Here is a 14,813-nt window from a genome sequence, read left to right on the forward strand (position 1 = left end):
AATTAAATGCTTAAATTAAAGTTAGTAATTAGTGAAGTTATGTTAGTTTGTCATAAGACAATGTAGTGCTATGTTAAGCAATCGTAAGTGGACTAATGTAGTAGTCACACCTATCTGAGGTCGGTCAATAAAACTATAGACAAATAAATACAAGTTAGAGATCATGATTAGTAAGCCAAACTCCATAAACTTGCCATGTCAAAACAAAAGGGGAAAGGCCTTGTATGGACTTTAGTTTTTTTGCTTGACCAAGAAGCAACCTATCTTGACACAAAACAACTCACTTGATCTTAGATCAAGTTGAGTTTGGTTTGGTTCAAAGAAGGTTAAACCTCTCATTTGTCAAGACCAACCATAAGACATTAACTCATTGGCCAAATTATGGAAAGAAATGGGATGAAGATGAAATGGAGGGAAAGAGAATTCAAGTATGGTTTTCAATTGATCAAATGTGAACCAAGTCATCATCAATCAATGCCAAACAGAAAAGAAATGAAGATTACAAGTCAACAAGTCAACCATATTTTTTTGGTATTTTTTGAATTAAAAATAAATGCAAAATAAAATAATCAAAATATGGTCAAACCTCAAATTTAATTCAAATCAACTTCAACAAGTCCAATCAAATTCTCATAGGTCTAACATGGTCAAACAAACTTAGACAAATTTTCTCAACAATTTTGGAAATCATAAACTATTTAAAAACAATTAAAAACAAGGGAAAATAACACAATATGAATTAAAATCTCAAATAAATCTCAAATCAAATAAGAAATTGATGAGACTATTTTTCATTGACTTATCATGATCCATAGGTGTTAGGAAAATATTTTTGGATTTTTTCAATATCAGAAAGTAATTAAAATGAATTAAAACTATTAAAAATCAAATAATTCACAAAAAATATTAAATGAAGTCACAAAATTAATTAAAAATCAAAATAAAAAACTAGATTTTTCAAGAAATTTTTTGGAATTGGTCTCATATTTATGTGACTTCAAATAGATTTTTTATGAATTTTTGAAAATAAATGGAATTAACTAAAATTAAAAGAAAATAGGATAAATAGAAAAAAGCGCAGCCACTAGATCAAATTCATTAATTGACGTGGCATGGTCAATGGCTCAGAGGCGCGGATGCAAGGTAGACTTAAGTCAAGCGCGCAGCATAATGCATTAAATCAAGTAATCACATTGGATGGTCAAAATTATAACATTTGGACACGATCCAAAGGCTGTGAAGCAAACACGTGGGGATGGTGGTGGAAACCACCATCTTCTCCGCTGAGATACCAGATTCCGGCCACCACGTGCAGGGAAAAAATTTGTAATGAAAATAAAAAGTAAGGACATCAAAATGAAGCTTAGGTGATGTACATCACCACTGTATCCATGGATCATCCTCACTCTTTCTATTTAGAGAGAAATGTGAGATGGAAGATCATGGCATGTCAACTGGAAATGCACGAAATGAACAATTGAGACCACCACTGGCCTGCCTCAAGTGTGAGGACTTCAGAAAACCACATAAACCAAAGAAAATCACATTGAATTGCAAGATCTAGATCCAAAAAGTTTGAGGTTCTACCTCTGAAATGGAACTTCTATGGCCACAAATTCTTCAAGATCTTGATCTGCTTTTGCTCTGGAAGTGTGATGGAGATGATAGGTTAAGGAATTAAGCTTTGAAAGTCAACTAATGATGTTGAATTTCAAGCTTGAAAAAGAGAGAAAAATCTAAAAATTCCTTTGGTAAGGATTGGGATTTCAATTCTGCAGCACTTCAGGTCTCCACTTGGTCGTTCAATGAATGAGCTTGAATCTCTATTTATAGCTGAAATGTGGCTGAGATCATGCTTCCCTCGTGTGCATGGGATTTGAATCTTCCTTGCATGGGCCTGTACAGGCGCATGTAAGGCCCAATGATGGGTGATAAACCATGCTGAGATCAACTGGAATTGAATTGGACATGTAATTAAAGTGGAATTGGCTTGCACATGAAGTTTCAACATGAAATGCAAAAATGAACATAAAGAGAAAGCTCTTCGAAACTCACACATGGATAGTCCAAAAAAATAATGTGAGTAATGGTTGGAAAGCCCTTGGAATAAGGAACAAAAGTCATGTTGGGTAAAAATTCATTTGGCATTTGGAAATTAGTGAAAATTGGCTGTGAAAATTTGGACACAAAACATGTCTAAGTCACCCTTGAAAATTTTCACCAAAAGCAAGCCTCTTCAAGCCCTTCTGTTTGCATGATAAAAGCTTCAAATGGAAACACCTCCAAAATAAAAGTTGTATATAATTTCAAGATGATCAATTTAGACTCAAATTTTGCATCATTTCAATTTTTCATGAAAATGTTATGGGCATTTGAAGTTGGACACTTTTTCAAATTCAGTGACCTAGGTCCAAGGTGACCTATAATGTTTTGTATTATCACATGTATCTATTTTAGGATTATGAAATTTTGTCCAACATAACATTTTAATTAGACATCGTAAGCTTTCCTATGCATTTGGTCTCATCTCAAAATCATAAAAATTAAGGAAGTTAGGTCCTTGGGAAGTTAACCCAAAGTTAGGGTTTCAGTTAAAATGACCTATAATGTTTTGAAATTAATGATGACCTTACAAGTTCCAAATGGATTTTTGAGGAGCATGAAAGTTGTTCATATGGTTATTAAGAACATTTTTTCTCTTGGGGTCATCTTAATTTGACAAACACATCAAAAGTTATATTTCAATGGTGCTCAGCTTAGTCAGATGACTTGACTGGTAAACTTTTCAAGGCCAAACTTCTAACCTTGATGAATAAATAATTGAGGATCCTTGAATAGGCTCATATATGCATAAAATTATGAATGAAAGAACTTACCTTGATTAAATTTGATCATAGGTTGAGGTTGCTTCATGAGTAAGGCACAGTTGAAGCATAATTGAATTAGGGTTTCCTTGGGAAACAATCCTCAAGCCCTTTGGGTTATCTTGATCAAATTGGCAAATTGAGATACTTGGGAGACAAATATGATGTTTAAGATCTTTGTGGACCATTTTCATGCTTTTCTCATCTTCATCTAGCCGTTTCATTGAGCTTAGGAGCCTCCTAGGAGCATGGGGCACATGATCAATTGAGCTTCAAAACAAAAAGAGTTAGTGACATATTTTTGTGTTTTTTGGGTTAATGATCAAAATAATAAGAGCAATAATATACAATACAAGCATGCTTGGTGGTCTCAAACCACTCACACAAGTCGCAACCCTAGGGTTAAAGAGTCAAACATGCTAGGATCCTTGAGGTAATGCACTGAGCAATGATATGATGCCATGAGGGATCTTAGGGTCAAAATTAGGGTCTTACAGATGCCCCTATTTAAGGTCATTCTAGCCGGAGATATGAAGGTTAAAATCTTCGTCTCGACGAGATAGAATGGGCTTAAATAATAACAAAGAGACGAATTTTGGTCCCTAAGAGACCTCATGATGCAAATGTATGCATGCGAAATAAAAATCTCCATGGTGAATGATTGCCACGAAGGAAAAGAAATCAGAAGGAACTGAAAAATCCATAAGAGTAACGCATTCACTAGGGAGATAGAGACTCTAGGGAAAAGTAAAAATGCGTGAGCAGGCCACGACTTGAAAAACTTGCTAGGAGACACGAAAGGACTCCCCGAAAATGAATCGATGGAAAGACTCGAGATGACGCAAAGATGCATGTATTGGGGAATAAGCCAATACATCAAAACTGTCTACAAAGGACACATCGGATAAAGATCTGGACTCAGACAGGGATGTCCACAAAGGACTCAACTAATAAAGAAACAATGAGATATTACCGGTTACTGGGTAATAAACTCAAAGAGAGATGTGTCATCAAAACACTGGTTATTGGGTGAAAGAACAACACGCTCAGGGAGAAAGATATCAATCATCCAAAACATCTGAGGAGGACCCAAAAGGCACATCTCAACTCAGGAAAATCTGACTCCATAGGGGACAAAAAGTCATAATAGGGAGCAGAAGGAAGGAACACCAGGGATACCGGTTATTAGGCATATAATAGGTGACCAACCAGGCGTGAATTGGGAACATATCCAAGACACTCATCATCCGAAAAGAGGGTTGAAAAAGCAAACTCAACTTATAGGATGGACATTCGATTCCACAAGGAAATACGAATCTTACTCGACTGGGGAAGAGCAAAGACTTCGACTGAAGAACGCATGAGATATATTATCTATCACCGTCATAACGTAGATAACATACTCGCATGAAAGATTATCCACAACCGGTTACTGGGTTAAAATAGGATAAATCGACCGAAAAGAAAGGACATCGGGATACCGGTTATTGGGTATAAAAAGATGACCAATCAGAAGGAGAAACAATCATCACCAAACAAGGGTAACTGAAAGATGACTCGCTAGGGATAAATTGCCTGACAAAAGCAATTATCCAAGAGATATATCACCGGTTACTGGGTGGTATACTAAAAAACAAAGGAATATCAATATCGGTTACCGGGTAAAGATAACCAACAAAGAGGGGATTACATCTACCGGTTACTGGGTAGAAAACCACATAAATATGACTTACAACTACCAGTTACTGGGTAGAAGGCCGCGAGATCCACTAGGGAAAAGGATGAACAATTACTGGTTACTGAGCAATTGAACAACTAAACCACAGGAAACTGCAGAGGATAACAAGAAAGGAGTCACTCTAGGAACAAACTAGAAAGACACAATTAAACAAGACTCAACCCAATGAGGATATAACTCAGGGGAGTAATTCCATCCCGATACGCAACTGGGGAGGAAACTTAAACAATAATCATCCACGAGGACATAACTCAGTGGGGAAGAAAGAAGGAAAGATAAACACTTTCTGCTTATGGGGTTGACTATATATAGCGAGATCAGACACAGACATCTGCTTGGGGAAGAATATTTCACCAATAGCAGGAGATAACAAGCAAAGATATATGACAAAGAATGCAAATCATGGATATCTGAATGATATGATTATGCATGTATATGCATGATCTGTGTATGATTAATGTTGACAGACAGACATATCTAACACAAACAGGTCCAAGAATCACGAACGGACATCCGGTGCAACATCTCAACAAGAAGGGCAAAGCCTACTGGAGAATTCAGCTCTGGTGAGGATGCATCAAATATGGGAAGACATCGATCACCGCTGGGGATAGGCAAGGTCACAACTTCCAACTGCCAGGGACTTCTCACCAATTCTCGGGAACAGGTGGCTGAAATATCAATAAGATCTGTCGTAGAAGAAACTCTACTGGGGGAACTTATTAAGGAATGATGTAAAGTTCCGCGGGGAACAAACTCCAAACAGATACTCATCAATCAAAACACTCCCTTCTAACTGCTGGAGAGACATCTCTGCTAAGGGGAGAAAGAACAATTTGCTCCGCTGGGGAAGGAAGCAACACATCTTCCTCAACATCTCTCAATACTTAGAAGAAATCTTCAAACATGGAGGGGATACAAATTATCAAACTCGAGTCAGGCAATCCTGCAGGGGATAAAATGTAGGCAACCCTCAAAGGAAACTGCCTTGGCTGAGGGAATCAGAAATGAATCCTTCGTCAACACGTGGCATGCCGGGGATGGAAAAAGAAACAGACCCTTCGCCAATCCGCTCTAGACAACTTCCTGCTGAAGAGACATCATGAAAGCTGATGACGAGGATATAAACATGCCAGAATGTGAACAAATGTCTTACCTTTTGGAAATCGTACTATCCTTGGGAAAGCACTGAGGATATTCCATTTATCCTTTTAGTCATTGTGAATGTTCATTTTGTTTAAAACAATTTATAATATTTTATTTGTTTAAAACAATTATATTTATCAATTAAAACATGCAAACATCTGTTAAATAGAAACAAATAAGAGTGCCAAGAATTGGATAAAGGCTCAAATTTATTTAATGGGATGGTAGCCCGCAAATGGCGAGACTCCATGGATCTTTACAAAATTTGAAATTGGTGATATACATGGAAAAAGGCTACATTGAACATAATGATCGTTTCTCCACCAACTCTGAATTCGCTGTATTTGACGCTTCGGTTGACGATGATTGAGCGAGAATCCCTGGAAATTAGTGAAAATTGGCTGTGAAAGTTTGGACACAAAACATGTCTAAGTCACCCTTGAATTTTTTTACCAAAAGCAAGCCTCTTCAAGCCCTTCTGTTTGCATGATGCAAGCTTCAAATAGAAAAACCTCCAACATTAAAGTTGTAGATCTTTTCAAGATGATAAATTTAGAATCAAATTTTGCATCATTTGGATTTTCATGAAAAAGTTATGGGCATTTGAAGTTGGGTACTTTTTCAAATTCAATGACCTAGGTCCAAGGTGACCTATAATGTTTTGTATTATCACATGTATTTCTTTTAGGATTATGAAATTTTGTCCAACATAACATTTGAATTAGACATCTTAATATTTCCAATGAATTTGGTCTCATCTAAAAATCATAAAAATTAAGGAAGTTAGGTCCTTGGGAAGTTGACCCAAAATTAGGATTTCAGTCAAAATGACCTATAATGTTTTGAAATGAAAGATGACTTTCCAAGTTCCAAATGGATTTTTGATGAACATGAAAGTTGTTCATATGGTTCTTAAGAACATTTTTTTTCTCTTGGGGTCATCTTCATTTGACAAACACATCAAAAGTTATATTTCAATGGTGCTTAGCTTAGTTAGATGACTTAACTGGTCAACTTTTCAAGGCCAAACTTCCAACCTTGATGAATAAATGATTGAGGATCCTCAAATAGGATCATATATGCATAAAATGATGAATTAAAGAACTTACCTTGATAAAATTTGATCATAGGTTAAGGTTGCTTCATGAGCAAGGCATAGTTAAAGCATAGTTGAATTAGGGTTTCCTTGGGAAACAATCCTCAAGCCCTTTGGGTTATCTTAATCAAATTGGCAAATTGAGATACTTGGGAGACATATATGATGTTTAAGAGCTTTGTGGACCATTGTCATGATTTTCTCATCTTCATCTAGCCATTTCATTGAGCTTAGGAGCCTCCTAGGAGCATGGGGCACATGATCAATTAAGCTTCAAAACAAAAAGAGTTAGTGACATATTTTTGTGCTTTTTAGGTTAATGATCAAAATAAGAAGAGTAATAATATACAATACAAGCATGCTTGGTGGTCTCAAACCACTCATCCAAGTCTCAACCCTAGGGTTAAAGAGTCAAACATGCTAGGATCCTTGAGGCAATGCACTGAGCAATGATATGATGCCATGAGGGATCTTAGGGTCAAAATTAGGGTCTTACAAGTTGAAACATTGAATGTGACTTTTGTCAGGTTTTCGACCACCACCTCTTCCTCTACCTGTAACACCACCTATTTGGTTGCTTTGGTATGAGGGTTTTCTCTTAATCGACTATCCTCTTTTTTGGTGATTTCGACTAGTCGAAATGTTGTAGTCTCCTCTACCTTTGTTGTCGAACCACTTCACTCTGCCTTTATTTTCTCTTGTTGATTCCGGATGCAAAGTTTCATACCCCAAAATTTTCCCTCCCTTTTTCATTTTTTCATCCAACCTTCGACTCGAGATCCATCTGTATACATTCATGTTTCATTCATGTGCATCATTCATTCATGATTTACACTTGATAATTGATCATCATAAATTAAAACCTTGTGGTTGGTAAAGTTATGATTTTCTTATGAATCAAACTCCTTAAAGGTACGACTTGGCTCTTCATCTGTTCATAGGGGAAGTGAAACCCTAATGGAGGGCTCATACATTGAAGATTTGCTTGTGAAGCATATTAAGTCATTCAAAGGCCTTTTTTAAGGGTATGCCTCATTGAAAACCTAATCATGGAGGACATAGTCCTAAGGCTTCACCTAATATTCCATTGTTCATGGCCATTCATGTTGGTTTCTTGGTGTTGATTCCTTTCATCTCGTGCTTATGTCCATTGGTTTGAGGTCAAGGTTTTGGTCCCACCATCCTTATAGGCTTCCATCCATGGTATTTCATCTGGGTCACCCTCATACCTAGTGCCTAATTCATAGCTTTCCTAGGCCCATTTCATCTGGTCATCCTTATGACTAGCCTAAGATCATGCTTTGTTTGTGTCTATTTCATCTGGTCAATGCAACTTCATGTCATTGCCATTGCTTAGTGTTTGGTCATATCCCATTTTGTGCTATTCTTCCATGTTTCATTCAAATGTTCTTGTTCCATTCTTTCATGTTTCGTTTGTGGGGTCTTTGGTTCACTTTTGTCCAAGTCATGATCATAGTTAATTCAAGTCATACATGTCGAAGTTCATCATAGCAAATTCAAGTTCATTCAAGTATCATGTCTGTGTATAAGATCAAGTAGAAAACAATACATTTCGTTAAAAAATATATCAATTTTATTCATTACATATTCATGAAATGTTCATACATGAAAGATTACACACAAAAAAAGATATGTTGACCAAATATTGACTTTGGTCACCCGTTGACTTTTTGACCAACTTTGACCAAAGTCAACCCAATCCTAAAAAACCCCTAAATTCCCATCCTAAAACCTAAACTTCTTTCCTAATCATTCAAAATCCATCATGGTCCTTTGGTTTGCATTTATGCATGTTGCTTCAAAATTCCAACTTTGATGTCATGTTGCCTTGTTTAACCAACCTCCATGTGCATGTGACCTACAAGAAGGACATCAAACCATGATCAAGAAACTTAGTATTACAAGGTCAGAATTGAGCAAAGTCAAAACCCAACATGAGGCAAAAGCTAGATCACATGAAAACCTAATGCATAAACATGCCAAAATGAAATCACAAATCAGAATTCAAGGCATGATGAATCACAAGTCAGAATTTGCAAATAAATATGAATGAATCTTACCTTGCAACAACATTGTAGAACATGCCAAGCTACACCAAGTTGCACATGACCTGTTGCATACCATGTTCAGAGCATGATGCACAATACAAACCTGACTTGCAACAACAATATGCAATGCCATATCATGCTGCAAACAAAACCAAGGCAATGCATAAAAAATTCAGAATGAAGGAAAGAAACCTAGCATACCAAAATCAGAACCATGAGCAAATAATGCATAATACACACATGTTGCAAACCATAAGTTTGAGTCAGTAAGCCACAAACCACAATGCAGTAAAACCATGAATCATTCTGCAATGGCATGCTGCAAAAGCAAGTCAGAACCACACCTGCAGAATACACATGCACGACATGGACATAAGCCAAAGCAGCACCATACAAGGATCAAAATGAAAACTTGCAGAACCCGTATGGTCATGTTACACCATAGGCCAATACTAATCTACAATTGATAAAGCATTGCACCTTGCAAAAATCTGCAGAACCATGTCAGCTTACCATGAAACATGAGTAAAAAACAAAGCCTAGTCTTGCTAGCAAAAGCCAAATGCAAACCCTGCAATAGACCATCATGTAGAACTACACCTGTAGGAATTCACTTCTGTTATCACAAGCCTAGCTATGTATGCAGACCATGAGCAACACGTCATTCCATGTTGTCCTGTAGCAGACTTAAGGCAATGCAAACAATCAATCATAGTAGGGCAATTTCACAAATCGAGCAATCCACTTAACAACTCATTTTGAATAATAGGGAATAAAAACTCAGTTTTAACACTAACCTAATCAAATGTCTGAAACTAACTCACACTTCGCAACCATCAGATTTCATTATTGGACAACTAACAACTAACTAATTTAGTTGTTACTAACTAGCTGAGTTAGGGATTCAACTCAGTGAGTGGAAACTAACTAACTCTGATCCTAGTCATTCCACCCTAGCCTAACTTCAATTCAAATTCCTAACCAGAATAACTAACTCCGAAGCTTATCCCTAAGCTGGCTCCTTTCAAACCCTCTATATATATAATCTCTTCTTCACCCTTAGTCAATAACGACTGACACACCAATCATTTCTCTCAAGCTTCTCTCAGAATCTCTCTGCAACTTTTCTCCATTACACTCACTCAAATCTCCTCTTAAGCATCCATTGAATCTTCACATCGAAGCTTCGATGTGCATGAGCTATACTCTTTCTCTAGTCTCAATTCAAGCAAGAACTCTCTACCAGATTCACACACAATCACAGAGAAAGAAGAAAAAGAGAGAAAAAAAGGATTCTGAGGAAGAGGAAAGAGTTAGAATCATTACTTGGAAATAGTATTTCACCGGTGTTCATCATCATCTTCATCCTCCTTCGGCCACGGTAAGTTCCAAAACCTTCTATTTCTTCAATTCTAACTACTGAGATGTAGAAGACGGAGAGGAGGTTTAAATCCCCAAACCCCGGGGCTTTGAATACTCGTTTACAGGGTTTAATTTAGGTTGGGATTTCTAGGGTTCTTGGATATTTGAGTTAGGTTTTGGATGTAGACAAGGAATTGGAAATAATCATTAACATGTTAATGAGCAGAAGGATGAGACGAAGCTGATGGTGGTGGGATTTTCCATTTCTAGTGGACACCAATCACCGAGAGCGACTTCCGACGCAGTGGTCCACGGTGGAGAAAGTGAAGAACGTTAACCTGTGCTGAGGGACTTTGTCTGGTGCGTAACTTCATTCCATTTTAAATTCAATTAACCACATGGTGAATTTATTCAATAACTTGTTTCTAAATGGGCCTAATAAATGGGCTTAACCTTTGTTTTACTAAATAACATCTCAGTTATCATTTCACATCCCTTTCTTGAAGCCATTTTCAGGTGGGCCTACCAACCAAAGCCCATGCGCCATTCTGCTTTGCATACCCTGTACAGGACTTGTACCCCCATTGTTTGAGCCCATTTTTATTAGTTGTTTTTTTATCTTGTCGTTAATTGATTTTTAGCCTTTTAATATTTTTAATTAGGCTAATTAGAGAATTTTAATTAGGATTTAACTTGATTAGAATTTAAGGAATATTAGAATTACGATATCAATATGATTAGAATTAATTGCTTAGTTAGAAAATTAGGTAATTAAGATAATTAATATTAATTAGATTTTAACTTTAGAACTAACTTTCTAATTAAACATCCATGAGAATTTACTATTTTAACCCTAGGATTTAATCATAGAATTGCATGATCCCTTAGAGTAGAGTTTGATTTAGATTAATTGATCTTTTAATAATTAATTTTCATGTGACATTTGATGCTTAATGATTAACTTGATTCTAATATTGCATGATCCTTTAGTTTAGGATTTGTGAATATCATTTAACCTTAAGATAATTTGTACATAATTAACCTTTAATTCAATCCATTTGATTAAAGTTGATCAAAAGAAATTTTGATTAATTAAATCCTTTGATTTGTGTATGATCCCACAATCTATTCAAGTGATCAAAAGTCCCTTGATCACTTGATAAGACTATTTCTATAATATCGTGGATCTCAAGGCCTCAAGTTCAGACTTCTAGTCAAGACATCCTAGACAAATCAAACAGTGGACTATTATGCAAGGCACATAAAATGTGTTTCTTCAAGAACTTATCAATCATGATTCAGGTTGTATGTCATAAGCCTTAAGTAACAAAGAATGATGAGAGTGGAGAATTCATATCCTTGTCTAGGGTATCCTTGGGTACGGGACGAATAACCCAGTTGCTCAAGGTATTCGCCTTTGTTCATAGACTTTAGTGTAATTAGAATTAAATGATTGATAAAGTCTTCATCATTATAAGGAGCAACAAGGATTATTCTTCAGCAACTTGAAAGTTATAACGAGAATCACATGCCACGAGCCTTAAGTAGTAAAGAATGAATTAAAATGGAGAATTCTATTAACTCATTCTGAATATCTTTGGGTACGGGACGAGTGAGCCAGTTTCTCATCGTATTCACATTTACTCATAGACTTTAGTATGGTTCATATCAAATGATTGCCAAGTCTTCTTCATCTTCCACTATCATACATCATTTCTCTTGCCCCAGTCTCTTGCTGTCTTTGTTTTGTTCGCCGTGGGCTGAAATACGAAAGCTCTGACTTTCTCATTGCATAGTAAGAATACGTAGGCACGAGGATTCAGATTCTCCGCGAGCTACCTTATTTATTATTTCTCCATTCATCAATTAATACCATCTTCTTGAGATCATATACAGTTTTCTTGGATTCCATGTTCATCCTTTTAGGACGATTTAGCCGAAGTCCGCTTTGTGAACCTAAAGTTGTTTGACTACAAAACCAAATACTTAATTCTCTTTGTTTTCGACCATACCATATAGTGGCGAACGCTCCGACTACCCACATATTGGTTAGCGCCAGTTTACTCTTTGGTTCAAAGTTTATTCCTTCATGGATCCAATATACCATTCTTCTTTGGTTTCAAAATCGTTTATTCCATACAGTGATATATTGTTCCTTGTACCAAACAACATTTTCTTGGGGGCCCCATATATATCCTTTTAGGACGATTTAATTGGAGTCCACCTTGTGAACCAAGAGTTATTTGGTTGTTAAAGCAAACATTTTATCACTTCTTTTTTGGATAATATGCTTGTTTATTCTTTGGTTCAAAGTTCATTTACCTTTATGGGTTCCCTTGATACAATTTTCTTTTGGTACAGGTTATATTTGTCATCACTTTCAATCCCTTCCTTTGTTTTCGTGGTTCCACAAACTACAAATGCTCTAACTTTCTCTTTGCACAGTGAAAATATGTAGGCACGAGGATGCAAATCCTTGGCGAGCACATTCCTATTTATTTCTCTCCTGCCTTAGGGCACTATCCATATCTTTCATGATCCATATAAGAGGAACAAAGCAAGCATAGATAAATAAGAGGAAAACAATTACAACACAAGAACATAACGTGGAAACTCCAAAACCGGAGAAAAAACCATGGCCGTTGTCAATAGACAACCAGAGAATAACACTATGTGAAAATCATTACAACAAATAATATGCCCTCAACTAACTCAAACTCTAGTACATCCACGCCCTCCAAAACAAATATTTAACTACAACTTACAACACTCTAATACAAAAGTATAAGAGAACAAAGAAAGTCAAATATAAGTTTAAAGTGTTTTTGACTAATGCATCTTTGAATGAAAAACTTGAATCCTATACATAGCCTTGGACCCCTTATTCCTTCATAAAATTAAGTGATGTGGTACTTCAAAGAACTTGTATCCTATATATAGACTTGGACTCTCTCTTCATTCACAAAACTAAGCAATGTGGAACTTTTTCAATATGTATATTTTCAACCAACCCCAACAATCTTCACCTTGATTAAAATTAATACATAAACTTTCATTGTCTTCATCGACAATCATACTCCACCATAAAGAGTATAGTCACTTGAAGTTACACCACTCCAAAAAATTTCACATTGTATTCACCGACAATCATAGTTTTAAAAACTATCATTCTCTCTCATGAAAAATATATTTCACTTGAAGATAAACCACTTCAAAAATTCCACATTGTCATACCGACAATTATATATTTTATCATGAAGAATAAATTTCACTTGAAGATAAACCACTCCAAGAATTTTTACATCCTATTCACCGACAATCATAGTTTTAAAAAATTGTCATACTCTACCTAAAGAAGCATATACTTCACTTGGAGCTAAACCACTTCAAGAATTTTCCATGTCGAAAATCAGGTTGAAACATTATGGTGCAACTTCCTTGTTGACGTTAGGGGATAAATATCTCTCATCCATTAGAATGTTCTATGACTTAACGAGGAGTTTTGGGTCTACCCTAAAGAAAACACTTGATTTAAGCAAAAGGGAAAAATAAGGTTCATCAGATAAGATGAGGAATTATATATCACCATTTAGTACTATGACCGATATGGATGAAAATTAAAGAATGATGGTCAGTAAAAACTCTAGGAGAACCCCTATAAAAAGGGCAACAAACATATACTCTGGTACACACAAAAATTTCCTTAACAATTTATACCTCTCATCTTTGACAATCACTGTCTTAAGTGTAGGAGTATGTACAAGTACCCCTCATAGTTTCCAAGATTGCGAGGTACGAGTATAAGAGTGCCCTTGAATTATAATTCTCTTTTGCTAACCCATTTTTAGGTTGTATCCACTTATTTGTGTATTTACATTCAAATTATAAACATACACATTATCTAAATAAAATTTAACCACCTTACTTTAAGTTTTGTAGAAAATAATTCATCCATTCTGGAAAAAAAAGTTATAAATTTAGGGTTGCTCATAGGATATCGGTCTTTGAAGTTTGGGATTGTGGTTATCCTCAATACAATTATATAAACTTTGAAAAAGTGAAAGAAAAGTAATTCATCGGTAAAAAAACATATATATTAAAAGAAGCATGATATTCTTGTGAAATAAAATAAAAGTTAAGTTTTTAGAATTATGATACTACTTCGGGAACTCCATCAAGTGATTAAATAAAAGTGGATAATCAAAAGATAGTTTACCTAACTTCAAGTAGTAAAAGTCTACTGGCTAAAACTATCTCACATTTAACTAAACTACATTGCAACCTCGAAAGATATGGAAAGGTGGATTTTTTTACCAAAATAACCCAATTTTCAAGGAAATTCCCAAAATATCCTTGGTCTCAAAAAAATTCCCAAACTACCCCATTTTTAGGAGGAGACGCTAATTCAATTGAAGATTCCTCTTAAAAATTGAATGGAGGCGCCAATTTGATTGGCTAGGGCACATGCCCTAGCCAATCCAACTGGCGCCCATGTGTATTTTTACAAACGAGGCGCCAATTAGATCGACACCTCAGTG

General features: G+C 35.8%; 1 protein-coding gene across 8 annotated transcripts; it reads right to left on the reverse strand.

Moving 5' to 3' along the window:
• Positions 1-8,415: 8,415 nt before the first annotated feature.
• LOC127120928 (uncharacterized) lies at positions 8,416-10,664 on the reverse strand. Of its 8 annotated transcripts, none has more exons than XM_051051543.1 (5): positions 10,240-10,664; positions 9,427-9,513; positions 9,193-9,257; positions 8,926-9,052; positions 8,416-8,723 (listed from the first exon to the last, which is right to left on the reverse strand). In XM_051051543.1, the coding sequence occupies exons 1-5, from the start codon at positions 10,277-10,279 to the stop codon at positions 8,698-8,700; spliced, it is 345 nt and encodes a 114-aa protein (XP_050907500.1). In that variant the 5' UTR covers positions 10,280-10,664; the 3' UTR covers positions 8,416-8,697. The 8 variants fall into 8 exon arrangements, 7 of the variants coding, with proteins under 7 accessions (XP_050907500.1, XP_050907498.1, XP_050907499.1 ...); XM_051051541.1 differs by having other exon boundaries at positions 9,154-9,257; XM_051051542.1 differs by having other exon boundaries at positions 9,394-9,513.
• Positions 10,665-14,813: the final 4,149 nt, after the last annotated feature.

The sequence above is a fragment of the Lathyrus oleraceus genome, chromosome 2, assembly GCF_024323335.1.
Source record: "Lathyrus oleraceus cultivar Zhongwan6 chromosome 2, CAAS_Psat_ZW6_1.0, whole genome shotgun sequence".
In the NCBI taxonomy this organism is placed as follows: domain Eukaryota; kingdom Viridiplantae; phylum Streptophyta; class Magnoliopsida; order Fabales; family Fabaceae; genus Lathyrus; species Lathyrus oleraceus.